The 16,599-nt window shown below is 50.6% G+C and overlaps 2 protein-coding genes across 2 annotated transcripts in view; one reads left to right on the top strand and one right to left on the bottom strand.

The window, feature by feature from the left end:
* The window catches only part of LOC126516436 (salivary peroxidase/catechol oxidase-like), a 43,507-nt gene extending 35,545 nt beyond the window's left edge, over positions 1–7,962 (bottom strand). The window contains exons 1-4 of the mRNA XM_050166560.3: positions 7,775–7,962; positions 3,936–4,006; positions 2,386–2,521; positions 956–1,190 (exon numbers count right to left, since the gene is read on the bottom strand). Coding sequence (XP_050022517.1) covers positions 956–1,190; positions 2,386–2,521; positions 3,936–4,006; positions 7,775–7,779 — 447 coding nt within the window. The 5' untranslated portion in view covers positions 7,780–7,962. The remainder of the gene's footprint in view (positions 1–955; positions 1,191–2,385; positions 2,522–3,935; positions 4,007–7,774) is intronic.
* A 1,464-nt stretch (positions 7,963–9,426) lies between these two features.
* On the top strand, positions 9,427–10,921 carry LOC140216496 (uncharacterized). The gene is made up of 2 exons (XM_072286819.1): positions 9,427–10,544; positions 10,840–10,921. Exons 1-2 carry the CDS (start codon positions 9,427–9,429, stop codon positions 10,919–10,921), a joined length of 1,200 nt encoding a protein of 399 aa, XP_072142920.1.
* The last annotated feature ends 5,678 nt before the right edge of the window (positions 10,922–16,599 follow it).

Here is a 16,599-nt window from a genome sequence, read left to right as displayed (position 1 = left end):
ATACTTTATGTCCACTTGGCATGCGCGTCTTATACCGAAGACTATACAGCGGCAGTTTACCGTGATTGCGTGCCAACGTGACGGTGACCAGAACAGCGCAGATAGCCCTCTTCCATCCGAATTCATCTTTGCTACTTGCTACTTTGCTACGTGAGAGCGAGAAATAAATGGTAATAAGAGATATTGCTTAGTCCCAGTTCACAATGAGGACGAAGTATTAGAGGTGTTTTGTCGTTGTCATTGAGACCAGCTATTTGTTTTGACGCTACTATAGGCCTAGCGAGGAACGTCTTTTGATTTCCACCTAACAAATGACACCGCAGCGTCAGCGTTCGCGAGGCGTTGGCGATGCGGAACGCTGGAAAAAATTGATTATTCAATGTATCATGAATCCAATTCTGCGCTCTATAGCACGATGCGCCATGACGGTCCGCTAAACCGTTGATTACTCGGCATTTCTACTATATACGGTTACGCGGAGAGGCGGCGCGTGCATGGAGAGCCTAACGTATCACGTGTCATGGTATCGTATCACGTGTCATGGTGTCGTATCACGTGTATCGCAGACTTGGCATCCCTCAGGTTCTACGTTTCAGAACGCAGACGCAAAGCGGCAAGATGCGCGCGCGGTTTTGTGGGCTCCAACGAATTTTCGGGCTGTCACCGAGCGCAAGATCAGGGGCGGCGCCAGGGAGAGGCAAGGTGGGGCTGCCTCCCCTCTCCAAAATGTTGACATGCCTACACCCCCCCCCCCCTCTTCGCCGCCCATCGGAGCCCTTGAGTGTCAGCAAGTTGTCCCTTTAGCTGGGTCCTTCACAGGGGCGCCCCTGGCCGCCTGAAGGACCTCGCTTATCGCAGCTGTCCCCCCAGAAGAAAAATCCTGGCGCCTCCGCTGTACGAGACGTTACGCAAAGGAGAAGGATTCAGCCGTGCTAGAGGCGACGAGCACACTCACAGGCGGCGGAGGGTGGTGCGGTACGGGTAGAATAGTGCGTGAGCCATGCTTGACGGCCACGGCGCGTACCACAGGTGGCGGCGGAGGCGGCGGGGGTGGGTGAGGGTGCAGCGGCTGCGGCTTCCGCTCGTGGTGTTGGTGCAGCGGCAGCGGCGGCGCCTTGTGCACGACGGCGTACGGCCTGCCCGATCTTTCCTCGGCCACGGCCATGTCGCCCTGAGCGATGTCCTGCGCGCTGGACGCAACACCAGGCCGACCGTCATGCGGTGGTCGACGCTTCACACGCACATACAGATAGGCAAATACTAAATACTAATGAGACACTAGACAGAAACACTAAATTATTTACACTGATCAAGTGTTCCGCCAGAACATTATCTTCCCCGATTTTGCTGAGAGGTTCACTACCAGAACAGAAAATGGAGATCGAACTTTCATTTCATTTTGCGCCAAAACCCTAGCACCGGTACGTCAGTGTGACGTCAAGGATTTCCGAATTTTCTACTTTTATCGTATTTGGGCCGTTGAGGCACTGTAACAGCTCCCGAAAGTTGCGAACTTCAGCCTTTAGCTTCTTTAGAATACAGTGCAATCCATCTTAAGCGACAAAAAAAATGCCTAGGTCCTAGCATACGCCATCAAAATCCTTGACGTCATGGCGTGCAGTTGCGGGAACTTCCCGGTGGCGTCGCCACCTGGCCGTCGTTCACGTTAGCGTCTTTTCTGCCTCGTCAAGCTTCCTCGTACGGCAAGCATGGACTCTTTTTCTTATTGTATAATAATAATTTATGAATAGAATTGTTGCTTTTTCTTCAGTGTGCCTTTATTTTGCCCGTGCCACATGCTTTCTTTCGTTTTTCGTTATATACATTAGGAAATGTTGATACCCTACTACTCTTATACTTAGACAAGTCGAACCTGTCCTACCCTCGTGGACTTCCTTATCTCATCTGCGCAATCCTCTGCTACCCTCGATTGTATTTACCTTCCGTTGGCGCCTATTCTGCTATTCTAATAGACCACCATATCTCTGAACCACGAATTACGTTACCTACCGCGCTGTGCTTCTTACTCCTGATGTCTTAGCCAAAGCACTCTTGCTTGCGCAAATCCCGATTGCGCTTCTTGAAGGCGCCTGGACTGCACAAACCCTTGTGACACTTAGCGAACATTCATCTGCGAGCGTCTTCAAATCGACTGTCTCTGTATTATTTTTCCACATTTACTTTTTCTGATCAATCTTACTCCCTTTCTCCCTGTGCTCAAGTGCAGGGTAGCCAAGTGGGCACGTCCTTGGTTAACCTTCCTTCTTTCCTTCTTCGTTTCTGTATCTCCCTTTCTCAATCTCAACTCCAAAATGATCCACCCGCACATGACCTGGACCACGAAATCCTGGACAGCACTTGAAAACGACAGTAGTGAAGATTCACCCTCCGTTCTGTCCTTCAGCAGGCTCCTCCCGGCCATCTTCGATCGTGACGCCATCCTGTGGGCTTCTTTCCACCGCCGTCAACGGACGAGCGTCGTCGGCCGGTAACGGCGACCCAGCGCCCTCTTCCGCCACTTCTGCGAAGAAGCAAGGCGGTATAGTTTGGGAGGTGCATACAGCTTCCTGCTAAAATCATTAGAAGGAACCCTGGCGCTACGATCGTTGAGCTGCCATGGGAATGGTGGCTAGAACATGGCTTTTTCTGATCTTAGTGATTGTGGCTTTATTTACTTAGCTTACCTATAATGCCCTAAATTTTGAAAAAGTCGTAAATAACTGAATACAGAAGGTAACAAGAAATCCACAGTGCCACCCGAAAGGCAAAGCATTGATTGCGATAGCAAATTATTAGACAGCCATACGAAGTAAGGTTAGTCGTTTCATCAGCTGCATATACTGCTATAAACATTCCCTTACTAAATAAATTAACAAATACGTTGTCACGCGCACACTGGCAAACACGAACACACCTCACTCGACGACCACGGACACTCGCTGTCAGAACGCTGGCGCGACCAAGAGCGGCAGCAGCGGCGAACGAATTCCCCGTCGTGCTGCCTCTCGCTTCAACGCGAACTAGACGCGCGAGAACACATGCACACAAAGCCAACAGCTATCTCAGGTTGGCTAACCTTCGAACCCAGCGCAGATCGCCTTCAGCGTAGGACGCGCGCAGTAATTGTATGAAACTCTATGAACCTGCCCCGTACCCCCTTGGGAGCGCAAGAAGACACCGCCTCATCAAGCCGCCATCTTTCCCGCGGCTCATCATCGCACGCTTTCGCTTGCACGTAGCAAACGGCGCGCGGCCGCAATGTACTTGGACCTTATACAGAACATCACGGCGACGCCGATGTCGACGACAGCGTAAATTCGCCTGGAGTGTCCGCATAATTGCCATCCCAGTAAAAAGACGATGCGGCACGCACGTGCATAATCATGGCAAACTGTTGCATTTATAACGCAACGTTTCGTTGTAGGCGGTTCACTTTGCAAAGCCACAAGACCGTTTGAAGCCCGAAGGACGAGGCTTAAATCCATTTGCTAGCCATAATTCCCATGCTGACTGAGCCGCCATGTTTGGAGCTCCCACAGACGCTAGTGCCAGGGTCCCTTATAGTGTGAGTATTGTAGGCAACTCTATACAGGAGAGAGGGAAATTTCTATTAATGCTTTCAAAACATTATCTTATCGCTAGCTGAGGACAACGCTAGCTGAGTAAGCAGAGGTAGTCCAAACAGATATCGCGTCTATCATCAGTGCTATGTTCCGCAAATGTTTAATTCACTTCTTTCCGTGATGATGATGCCCGAGATTTTTTATATATATATATATACCACATATTTATTGTGCCTAGAGGCGGGCTTCCGAAAATGGCTAAGTGCATTGAATGTGTGAGCATGGTGCTCACACATTCGATGCTTTGTCTACTAGACTTGTTCTATCGTTCCTTTGCATATCACCCAAAAATGGCGCGGCGACGGCATTTACCTCCATGGCCATTGGTGATACCGTATGCGACGAGAAGGGTCACGATCAAGATGCACTTCGTCCTTGACGGTCTACAAGAGTGAGAGAGACAGAAAAAAAAAGTCACAGTTTCACTCGACAGGCGAAGCATTGATACAGCAAATTTTTAGACAGGTATACAAAGTAACGTTAGTCTTCATTTTATCAGCTGCACAAACCGCTGCACACATTTACTCACTCACAAGGCCAACACGAACACGTCTCACTCGACGATCGCGGACACTCGTTGCCACAACGCCGGCGCGATAAATAGCGGCAGCAGCGGCGAATTCCACTTCGCGCTGCCTCGCATTTCAACGCGACCTAGGCGCGCGAGAACAACGCAGACGAAGCGGTCAGCTGTGTCCGGCCGGCTAGCCTTCGAACCCAGCTCAGATTGCCTCCATGATAAAGCGCGTGCGGCCGCGCTCAGCCGCCGGAACTGGATGATGATGATTGTGATTGTAAGAAAGGGAAAGGACGTTATATTCTGCAGCCTATTATAGGGAGCACGGCGCAGCGCCGCAACTGGAGTAGAGGAGATGCGCATTCGGCCTGCCCTCTTCCCCTCTCCTCCTCCTCCACATCTCCCTGCTCAGCCTTCTCGCACGCGTGAGAAGACGGCGCGCACCTTCCCCGCCTTGCTCCCTTGCGAGCGCGGGAAGACCGCATCAAGCCACCCTCCTTCTCGGCTCACTCACGAGCTTTCGCCCGACGCATGGCGCGCGCCCGCGATGTTGCCGCATTTGGACTTTATACAGAACACCACGGCGACGAGATTTATTTATTTATTTATTTTCACATGCTGCAGCCCCTGGTTGGGCTATAGCAGGAGTGGATAATACAGTATAATACAAAAATTAAATACAATAGGCAACAAAGAAAGGAAATTAAGCGCAATGTTGAGGGAGCACAGACAAGAATTCGTTTAATGGGGTAGAACGGTTGGTTCCTGGTAGCGAATTCCAAGTTTCAATTGTTATAGGGAAAAAGCTATACCTAAAAGTATTAGTGCGTGCAAAAAAAGGTGTAATGTTAAGCGCGTGATGTCTCCTACTCGACGAGATTTTTGCAAAGGTGATATATTCATTAGTGGAGAGGCGACAAGCCGAATGAATAATGCCGTGAAAAAATTTTAGACGATTAACGTGTCGCTGTTCGGCGAGAGATGTTAGGTTGAGTGAGGACATGACTGACGATGGTGAGAACTGGTGGTCATAACGTCGGTAGATAAATCTATATAATTCTATATACCTGACATAAATAATATGGGATTGATATTGCGATGCCATATGAAAGTGATTGCGATGAATAGGAAAGTGACTCACAGAATCTATAAAACTCTATTAAACGAGCGTCGCCGAACGCTTCTGGTAAGTGAGATCGAGTGTATCAGTTAAAAGAAAAAGCAGTTATTTTTGATAACAGAACTGACAGCCGGGGTATACTAGTTGGTATTGATTGTTAATCTTTGTTGGTCAGCCGGGATGAGTTGGTCTTTGAATTTACAGCGCAAGAAACAACACGGACGACAGAGAAGCGCTGTACTTCTCTGTCGTCCGTGCTGTTTCTTACGCTGTATACAAGTAAAATCAAAGACGAGTTATTTCTGCACCACTCTCTATAACATCCCTTGAACACACTAGCCGAAATTGCGACACACTCTGAAATATACTCTTTGATTAATGTTTAGTAATTACAGACAGCAGTTTAGAGTTCACATGTACATGGAGGCTGGTAACGAGTTCTTTACATTCTTTACACCAGTGCAAGGGCGTATCACATTGTGACGCCATCTGAACCCTTTCTCTGTGGTCGGCAGTCGCACAGACGACCTCTTACCCGCAGCCAAACAATGCAGCCAGGTCTGCGACAAATTGGCGCCACCATAACTTTCGAACTTTTAGAACGTTTAATTAGTTATTTATCTTTTGCAATAATCCAAACATTTCCTTTGCTTCGGCACAATTAATGCCGTAGAATAGCGATAGTGCATGCCCCTGTTAGAGACGATATATATATATATATATAATACTATATGTCACGTGGTAGTGACGGTGAAGAAAGCACCAATACGGTGAAATACAAAACTAACTTTTATTGGGCGAACCTGTGCCCACAAAAACAGGCTATACTTATAGCACAACGATAGCGGCGAACACGGTCGGCGATCGTCGGAAATCTGATCAGCGGGTCAAGCGCGTCTGCTTTTAAAGAACAGTCGTCGAATGTTCCAGACTAATCGTTCGGACCCGCGTGCCTTCCACAAAGTTCTACACCATTCGCGTCAGGTGATGAAATCAGATAACATAAGGTTCGGCGACAACAGACAGCGGATAGAAGCACCGATAACTTTCCAGAAACTTCGGATACATGCAGGCGCGTCCCACGCTGTGCGATTACATTTGTTAGGCGGCGAAACGTGGTCGCCCGATAAAGATAAGTACACGTGTCAATACGTACTAAACGGAAAGCAGTTATGTGTACGGTCACGCTGCCATCGCTCAGTAGGATGCTCCGTTTTTGTAGGTTCTTTCTTTCTTTCTTTTTTCCTAGCCTCGGGCAATCTGTTTTTCAGCAACCGCAGTAACTTAAGTAATTCGTTTATCTTTTATGCAGATACGTTTGCTTTCTTCTTTTTTTTTTTTCCTTAGGAGTCTGCAAACATCGAGTTCGGGAACTGCATCGGCATATACAGATGAAACGGGACGGATAAACGGCGCGCATGTTACGTCCCTCCGCGTGATTCTCCGTTCGGTGATTTGGCACAAAAGCGATGATATATGTAGTGCGCAGATAAACAGCGACCACTACAAGTACTGTAAAATAGTACGATGAACAGCGTTGGTAGGACAAAAAAAAACAAGATATGCTTACGTATGCTCATATGGTGCAGTTAATGAAAGCGCGGGTTGCGGCGCTCATTAATGATTCAGTTACGTACACCGCTATCGCCAGTTACAAGGAGCAGCTAATATCGCGTCATCTTCCTCTGGCTTGAACTGCAATATCGCACATCGCCCCACGTGATCCCAGAAAGTGGGCCTCGATCGCACGTCGACATTCATTCAAGAGGGACGTATATACGCGTTATTCTGGTAACACCTCGTCCCTCAGCACATGCCTTCCCTCGTTGAATCAATCCTTAAAACATATTTCTTTACAGACGAAATCAGAGATAATTAGAGAAATAAAAGTAAAGCAAACACAAGAAGGTTAACCAGAGGTACCGGTACCTCCAATTGGTTGCCCTCCACCGGAGAAGGGGAAAATCTCTAAAAGAACATTCTGGACAACGGACAAGCAATAAATGTCCCTCAAAAGTGCTGCCGCTATGGCGTGCTTCGCTTAGCAAAAGATGACCTTGTATACGTTGCATACACCCACGTGTTGCAAGTTATAAGCGTCTCTATACCATAAGACTATCGAGACAGGTACCACGCGTCCCCCAGATGCTCGAAGACTTCGATGAGACAAGGCGGCAGGAGAGCTTAACTGCACTTCCGTGTATGCCTCCCGGAAAAAAAAATGAACTTAGTCGTCAGTGAGCTGACGTTCTACTGCCGAGCACGAGGTCGTGGGTTCGACTACTGACCGCGGCGGCCGCATTCCAATCGGCGCGGCACGCACAAATGCTCCTGCACTTTTTAAGTGCACGTTCAGAGGTGGTCAAAATTAACCCTGTACCCTCTCACTACGGTGCCTCCCCCCATAGCCGATGTTTCACCTCGTGACGTTAAACCCGAGTTCATCTTCGACGAGTAACAGAAAGGACGCAGATTTCGAGCTGCTTCGAACTGAACAAACGTCCCGTCACTTACCCCATGGCGGCGCGGACAGGCTGGCTGGTTCTTGCCACGCCGCTAAGCGCCAACCACGACGACGAGACGTCGCTGAAGCGCAGGCCACGGAAGGCGATCCGAAAAAAAGCGTCGACGACGGAAGTTTGCGCCGGACGCAAACAGGCAGGCCGCGGGTGTAACCCTAACCTGGCCCGCCGACTGATTACCGCGCTGCCGGAGCAGCCACGCGCCGTACGCCGGCGCTGACATCGGCACACGAGGACGACTCACTTGCTACGCTGGACGGTGCGCCACTGATACGTGCGCTAGGGTTTTGCCGTCGCCTAGAGAGAACGCGCGCTCGTGGGATGCGCGTGGTGTCTCTGACCCCCGGCTTTGTGTCCGCGTAAGCTACTTCTGCGATGAGACCTAAGAAATGCCGCTTTCTTTCTCGAGCTTGCGACAACTGTTTTCGTCCGCGTCTCGAGGCTGAGACTAACTGTCTTTGGGTGAGAGAGAGAGAGAGAGAGAGAGAGAGAGAGAGAGAGAGAGAGAGAGAGAGAGAGAGTAGTTCAATGATACGAAATGCAGAGAGGTCGGCCTGAGGTATATTCCTCTAGCCAGCTACTCGGCGTTGGGGGAAGGGGAAGAGGGAAAGAAAGAGGGAAGAAAGAGGCGCATGATGGGGGACGATGACGAGAGGAGGAGGATGTAAAACATATGGCAAGCAATTTGGCATGCTCAAAGCCTACAGTTCAGGCCCGTACTTTTTAAACAGTTCAGTAACACCTGGTGTAATGGTTGGGGTCGGGCATGAAACAGATGGTAGCTGGCCCATGCCGTCGTCCAGCTGGCCCATGCCGTCGTCGTAACTGGCCCATGCCGTGAAGGGAGAGACTTGTTCTCATCGAGAACGAGGAATTTGGTATTTAGTTACAGTATCTACATGAGAACGTTACAGTTCATCAGTAAAGAGGAATGCACACTGAGGAGCCGCCAACGGCTCCTTAAATACACTATTTCCTCCCTAGATCCCTAGGTGAGGGAAAAGGGCCGTTCAACCAGCTACCAATTCGGAGCGTTCAAAGACATCGTAGCCAACCCGCCTTTGAGTGGGAGGGCTTACACATTCTTCCGCACAGGTTTCACTGACCACACCGAGGTGAGTGGGTTCTCGCAGACACGGGTTTTGACCCGAGCAGGCACCTCTTCATCCCAGTGTTGACTCCGCGCCGCCGCGTCTGTCCATGACCGCTTCTAACAAGCCGTGGCGGCCACGGCGAATACACGAACAATACTTGGTCCGCCGACCGCGTTTAGTCATAGCGGCGCCAAGGGGGTGTTGATGCGGCACACCATCGTCCCTACAAAACGAGTCGCTGCGGCAGGTGGGGAAGGCTTCCATGGTCGCTTCTGGGAAGCTCGCCACCCTCGCAGCTGCGGCTGACTGGGAAAATTTTGAAGGTCGGTATCCTTGCAGGCCGTTCGTAACACTGGATGGCCTTGCAACTCGATCCTTCCCGAACATGCGTGTTGGCAGGGGCGTAGGAAAAAAGGAAAGGGGGGCGGTGGGAAGCACACGGGGCACGTACCCCCCCCCCCCCCTCCTCTCGAAATTTCGGTGTACCAGCACCGCCGCTGCTTACCTGAACAGCATTGGCCTTGCCATCTCGGCAAGGAAGACGGAGGCCATGCTGCTCCACCCAAGAGCAGCCGCCCGCCGCACAGCACCCCGGCTGCACCTGGAAGGCGCCCAGCTGCCCTGGAGCACTGCAGTGACGTACCTGGGGCTGCGCATTGATCACCGACTGTCCTGGCTGCCTGCTGTCAAGATCCTGCATGTGCAGGCCCTCCGGGTCCGCAAGGCAGTCTCCCAGCTACTTGCCCGAGGACAGGGCTGTACCACTGGGTGGGCACTGCGGCTGTACGATGCAGCAGCTACCTCACGCCTGCGGTACGCCCTCCCACTCGTGGCACTACCACCTGCCCGTCTCAAGAAGCTGGAGCTGCAGCATCGGGCCGCGATTAGGCTCTGCCTGGGCGCTCCCCGCAGCTCCCAAGTCGCTGCAACCTTGGCCGAGGCGGGGGCATGGCCCCTGTCACTCCTCCTCCTGCAGCAGGGGCTACGCCATGTTGACCGCCTCCACCATGGACCAGACGGCAGTGCCCTGCTCTCCCGACTGCGCTCGCGGCCCCATTCACAGATGGGCAGACTCTGTGGGCTGTACGAGGAGGTGATCGGGAGGCCTCCAGCGAACAACGCACAGCTGCCTCCTCCGCAGAGACCACCCATACCCATCACCACAGAGCTGCCTAGCGTTTCCAAACGGCGCTCCCCGACTTGTGCCCTTCAACAGACGGCTGCCTCCCTCCTGCATGAGGACCACGGAGGAAACCTGCAGATCTACGTTGACGGCTCGGTGATGCCAGACACAGGCTCGTCGACTGCGGCCTGCGTGGTGCCCGCTTTGCGGAAGAGCAAGCAGTGTCGCCTCCCCGACCATGCGACGTCAACAGCGGCAGAGGTAGCAGGCCTTCACCTGGCTGTGGACTTACTCGCAGAGGAGCTGCCGGTGACCCCAGTGACCATCTACTGCGACTCCAAGGCGGCACTTCTCAGCCTGCAGAGGCCAGAAAGGGCCAGCCTCGGAGTTTCCCTGCTCTCGACAAGGCTGATGGCGCTCCAGGAGGCGGGCTGCTCAGTGTCCCTGCACTGGCTTCCAGCCCACGTAGGAATACCGGGCAACGAGGAAGCAGATGCACTGGCAAAGCGTGCCCACCACTGCGTGGTCCCGCCCAGCCTGGCTGTGTCAGCCAATGATTTCACAAGCCACAGGCTTCGGCGCCATCTGCTGGCCTGCCATCCGGACAAGCGGACGTCCTTGGGCCGCCCTCCGCGACCACTTCCACAGCGCGGCCTCGCACGCAGGGAGACCTCCCTCCTTCTGCGACTGAGGATTGGCTGCTGTTGGACGGGTGCTCGCCGCCACCGTCATGGCCTCATCGCCTCTCCAGCCTGTGCCTCCTGTGGGGAGCCCGAGACCCTGGAGCACCTCCTGCTGGCCTGCCCTGCTTACCTACAGCAGCGTGACCGTCTCCTGCAGGAGTTCCGACGCCTGGGGCTTCCTTCTGCACGGCAGGAAGACATCCTCTTCCCTGGTCGTAGCGAGCTACCAGCCCTCCTAAGTGTCGTCGAGTACCTCGACTCGTCGGGGCTCTCGGCGAGACTCTAGGATTTTCTGCAAAGACGGATAGCCTCACGGCTATCCAAATCACTACAGGCTACTCGACCTGCCCCAATCATCTGGCTCCTGCTGGATCACCGCCCCCTGGCCTTTCACCCGATCACCACTCCTACCGGACCCAATGGGCCCTTCCTGCCGGACTGCTCAGCCGCTGCCCATGGCGTCACTTTAACCCTCTACTCTCCTATCTCCTTTGCTCCCACTCTCACCCCACCCCTGTTGACGCTGAGCCGTGCTCCCGCAAGGGCTGCAGAAAACAGCGTCAACCTTTCCTTCTCCCTTCAAGAACCACTTCTCTCTCTGTACCAGGGTGATCTGGCATAAGGCGACGTGCGACGACACCCGCCTGCTCTGTCGCCCTCCCCGTCCAAGTGCCCCCCTCCCCCGACCCACCCCACACCCCTGAAAAATTTCCTGGCTGTGCCACTGCACGTTGGTATGCCGTCGACCCTTTCCACGACGTCGATACATATAGGAGAACGATGTTTCTTGACTGTGGCTGGGCCGCGCGTGAAAGCCTCATGTCTCAGATTCAGAGTGCGTGTTCGTTCTACGTTCTTGTGTTGAGAAAGTCTCGAAAAGGTGCACATATCGGTCTACGGTACGTTGCCTCGGATTCAGAGCGCTTTCAGACCAATTTTCTCTCAGTGTAGCGCCAGTGACCATAGAAATTGCAGGGAGAGGCACAAACGCCGGCCAGCCGCTCCTCGCAAGCATGCATGGAAGCGTGCCGGACGGCACGCCTCCATGCCCGTAAAAGGGACAGGGAGAGATTATAAGAAAGGATAGACTGTAGGACCACTTCTGAAGGGAAGTATCTACACTGCGCAATGTAGTAACTAAGTTAGTAAATAAATAAATAAATAAATAAATAAATAAATAAATAAATAAATAAAAGCGACAGTGTAAACATGAAAAAGCCATAGCTCGCTTGTGCTGTGACATGATAGATTACAGGCCTGGAATGTACGAAACAGAATGTTATTGTGAACGACCAAGCTCTGCAAACCGAAAAACACGAACTAAAGGGAGGTGGCGACGCCACCTTCAAATTTCAGCACCATCTCCCATCAAGTCATAGATTTTGAAAGCGTCTGCCAAGGAACAATTTACCGCAAAATAAACGATAACTTTCAACCGGGAAATGTAAAAAAAAAGTTTACTTCGGAACTTTAGGGAACCTTTTCTGCAAGAAACCAGTGTCGGGGCTCGGAGTAGCGTTTAGGCTAGGAATCCTCCAGCCACACTGATGGGTACGTCCGGGGATAGGAGCGAAAGAAAAGGGTTTATTTTACATTAGTTTCATTTACATTAGTTTAACATTAGTTCCATTTCATCAGTTTTACATTAGCTTCACATATGGAAGCCCACTCCATGCAGGAGCGCATGGAGTGGGCAACACCTAAGGAATTCCCTTTGCCGTGTTGAGACGTAACAGCAGGCTCAAATGCGCGAAAGCACCTGTGAATCTGTGGCGTAAGATTGACGTCACAAGCACTACGGTTCGGCCGAGATGCGCGAAATCGTAAAGACAGATGGCGTCTGGCCTAAAAGAAACGTCTCTTACCAAAAAAAAAATATTTTAAGAAACCAATCTCTCTTTTCTTTTTCGTCCAAAGGAGACAAACGTACACCTCGCTTTTACATTTCGCCCAAAAGAGGAATGCGGTCGGAGCGACCAGGATCGAACCCGTGACCTTGAACTCAGCAACGCAAGGCCATCCACTAAGATACCATCATCATCAGCAGCAGCCTGGCTACGCCCACTGCAGGGCAAAGATCTCTTCCATATTTCTCCAACTACCCCGGTTATGTGCCAATTGTGGCTATGTTGTCCCTACAAACTTCTTAATCTAATCCGCCCACTTAACTTTCTGCCGCCCCCTGCTATGCTTCCCTTCTCTTGGAATCCAGTCCGTAACCCTTAATGACCATCGGTTATCTTCCCTCCTCATTACATGCCCTGCCCATGCCCCATTTCTTTTTCTTGATTTCAACTAAGATGTCACTAACATACGCTTGTTCATCACCCAATCTCCTCTCTTCTTCTCCCTTAACGTTACACCCATCATTCTTTCCACAGCTCGTTGCGTCGTCCTCAATTTAAGTAGAACCCTTTTCGTAAGCCTCCAGGTTTCTGCCCCGTAGGTGAGTACTGGTAAGACACAGCTATTATACACTTTTCTCTTGGGGGATAATGACAACCTGCTGTTCAGATCTGAGAATGCCTGCCAAACGCACCCCAGCCCATTCTTATTCTTCTGATTATTTCAGTCTCATCATCCGCATCCACGGTCACTACCTGCCCTAAGTAGATGTACTCCCTTACCACTTCCAGTGCCTCGCTACCTATCATAAACTGCTGTTCTCTTCCGAGACTGTTAAACATTACTTTAGTTTTCTGCAGATTAATTTTTAGACCCGCCCTTCTGTTTTGCCTCTCCAGGTCAGTGAGCATGCATTGCAATTGTTCCCCTGAGTTACTAAGCAAGGCAATATCATCAGCGAATCTCAAGTTACTAAGGTGTTCTCCATTAACTCTTATCCCCAACTCTTCCCACTCCAGGTCTCTGAATACCTCCTGTAAACACGCTGTGAATAGCATTGGAGAGATCGTATCTCGCTGTCTGACGCCTTTCTTTATTGGGATTTTGTTGCTTTCTTTATGGAGGGCTATGTTGGCTGTAGAGCCGCTATAGATATATTTCAGTATTTTTACATATGGCTCATCTACACCCTGATTCCGTAATGCCTCCATGACTGCTGAGGTTTCGACTGAATCAAACGCTTTCTCGTAATCAATGAAAGCTATATATAAGGTTTGGTTATATTCCGCACATTTCTCTATCACCTAACTGATAGTGTGAATATGGTCTATTGTTGAGTAGCCTTTATGGAATCCTGCCTGGTCCTTTGGTTGACAGAAGTCTAAGGTGTTCCTGATTCTATTTGCGATTACCTTAGTAAATACTTTGTAGGCAACGGACAGTAAGCTGATTGGTCAACAATTTTTCATGTCTTTGGCGTCCCCTTTCTTAAGTATTAGGATTATGTTAGCGTTCTTCCAAGATTCCGGTAGGCTCGAGGTCATGAAGCACTGCGTACACAGGGTGGTCAGTTTTCCTAGAACAATCTGTCCACCGTCCTTCAACAAATCTGCGGTTACCTTATCCTCCCCAGCTGCCCTTTGCATAGCTCCCAAGGCTTTCTTTATTTCTTCCGGCATTATTTGTGGGATTTCAAATTCCTCTAGACTATTCTCTCTTCCATTATCGTCGTGGGTGCAACTGGTACTGTATGAATCTCTATAGAACTCCTCAGCCACTTGAACTATCTCATCCATATTAGTAATGATATTGCCGGCTTTGTCTCTTAACGCATACATCTGATTCTTGCCTATTTCTAGTTTCTTCTTCACTGCTTTTAGGCTTCCTCCGTTCCTGAGAGCATGTTCAATTCTATCCATATTATACTTCCTTATGTCAGCTGTCTTACGCTTGTTGATTACCTTCGAAAGTTCTGCCAGTTCTATTCTAGCTGTAGGGTTAGAGGCTTTCATATATTGGCGTTTCTTGATCAGATCTTTCGTCTCCTGCGGCAGCTTACTGGTATCCTGTCTAACGGAGTTACCACCGACTTCTATTGCACACTGCTTCGAAATCTTACCATCCTATGGTCACTGCAGCGCACCTTACCGAGCACGTCCACATCTTGTATGATGCCAGGGTTAGCGCAGAGTATGTGGTCTGTTTCATTTCTAGTCTCGCCCTTCGGGCTCCTCCACGTCCACTTTCGTTTATCCCGCTTGCGGAAGAAGGTATTCATTATCCGCAAATTCTTCCGTTCTGCAAACTCTACTAATAAGTCTCCCCGACTTCCTATAAGCCATGCCACATTCCCCCACTGACTTGTCTTTGTTTTGACTTTACCCATCGCCGATTCCACGTCTTTGTAGAAGCTTTCGATTTGCTGGTCATCATGACTGGATGTAGGCGAGTAGGCCTGTACGACCTTCAATTTGTACCTCGTATTAGGTTTCGCAAGACCTGCCACCCTCTCGTTAAAGGGACACTAAAGGTTACCAGAAACTCAAGTTAAAGTGGTAGAGCAATGTTCTAGAACGTCTAAGGCGTCAATATAATCGCGAACAGAGCTTTAGTAACCGAGAAATTGAGGTAAATGCATGACACGATTTGAGACCCCCCAGCGACATTCCGGTACTAGCCCGATGACGAAAGCACTCCTCATAGTTTGTGTTACTAATACTCAACTACTTGTATTAAAAATATCATTTCATTCGATTATAAGACGGAAAAAAATGCTACTTGTCTACGTCTATTCGATTCTAAGAAAAAATAACATTTTGACGTTACCCTTCAGTAATATGGGTGTTCCAAAGGTTTCGTTTTCGCTCGACTCTGCGCGCTCGACTCTGCGCCGCGCACGCTTTGGAGTTTCAGTAGTTTGGTTATCGCGTCGTGCTGTGAGGGTTCTGCTGGCTCGCGAAACTTTCATTTGGAACAAGCAGCGAGAATGCCACGTCCATGTGATGTCGTGGGAAGCCCTCGTTGCTTTCCCGCTCCGGAGAGCCGGTGTCGAGGCCGCCGTCGTAGTACGCAACGACGCCGGCAGTGCGAGCCCTCATCAGCAGGTCGCGCTCGTCGGTGCTCAAATCGCTGAAGTTGAGCCCACCATCGCGAGCCAATCTGTCGGTGTCCGGGTCCATTGCGACGAGCGTCGAAGTTTGCGTCATAGAATGAAGTACCCGCTTATGGGCGTCTTGCGCTGGAGTTTGAGGTATAGTAGCGGCGCTTGGTGACTGTGCGGGAAACGACATCTGGGTCGTGCCAGCTTGGGTCGTATTGAGCCCTGGTTGTGTGTGGCGAAGCACTTTTCTAGGCCGAGTTTTGCTTCGATTCGCACTTTTTTATGCCCTGTTGCGAGTGCGAAAAGGCTCGTCACTTCTCACAGACCACGCCAACCACGCTGCGAGCTCGCCGCAGCCTATAGTTTTAACGAAAACGGACTCTCCGTGTGCCGTGGGACGTAATGTGGGACGTAATTCGTTTCTCCTTCCGCTAGCCACCATACTCCCGCTACTAGCCACCGTACTCCCGCTTTCGCTCTGCTGTCGGCTCTGTCTTGGCTCTGTTTCTGGCCGCGCGTTTGCGTTTTGCGCAGAAAAGCCGTAGCGCCGTCTGCGGACGCCGTTCTACTCACCGATGGCGCAACGTCACTATGAGACCATGATGTCAGTACTCCTCGATCGGAGGGCGGGCGATTTGAACTGCGCTAGAGGTACGCAGACGCTTCAGAACGCATTTTCTCTTAAAATAAGTCTCTCCTTGGCACGAAACAAGCGTTTCGAGGTTTCTGTGATAGTATTTCAACAGTCCACGTTGACTTAATAGTAAACTTTAGTGTCCCTTTAATGCTATAGAGCTTCTGTATGTTACCAGCTATATGCTTATTAATCAGGAATCCGACTCCTAGTTTTCTCCGCTAAGCCTGGATAGCACAGGACATGCCCGCCATTTTTTTTTTTTTTTTGCACTGTATATGCTTCATTTGTCCTCCTAAACTCACTGAGCCTTATTATATTGCATTTAATGCCCGCTA

The sequence above is a fragment of the Dermacentor andersoni genome, chromosome 3, assembly GCF_023375885.2.
Source record: "Dermacentor andersoni chromosome 3, qqDerAnde1_hic_scaffold, whole genome shotgun sequence".
Lineage (NCBI taxonomy): Eukaryota > Metazoa > Arthropoda > Arachnida > Ixodida > Ixodidae > Dermacentor > Dermacentor andersoni.
This window is presented reverse-complemented; position numbering and strand designations above follow the sequence as displayed.

Coding starts and splice junctions, on each gene's coding strand:
- LOC140216496 (XM_072286819.1), top strand. CDS start 9,427: ATGCTGCTCCACCCAAGAGCAGCCGCCCGCCGCACAGCACCCCGGCTG. Junction 10,545..10,839: donor GTCCCGCCCAGCCTGGCTGT/GTCAGCCAATGA, acceptor CGTCTCCTGCAG/GAGTTCCGACGCCTGGGGCT.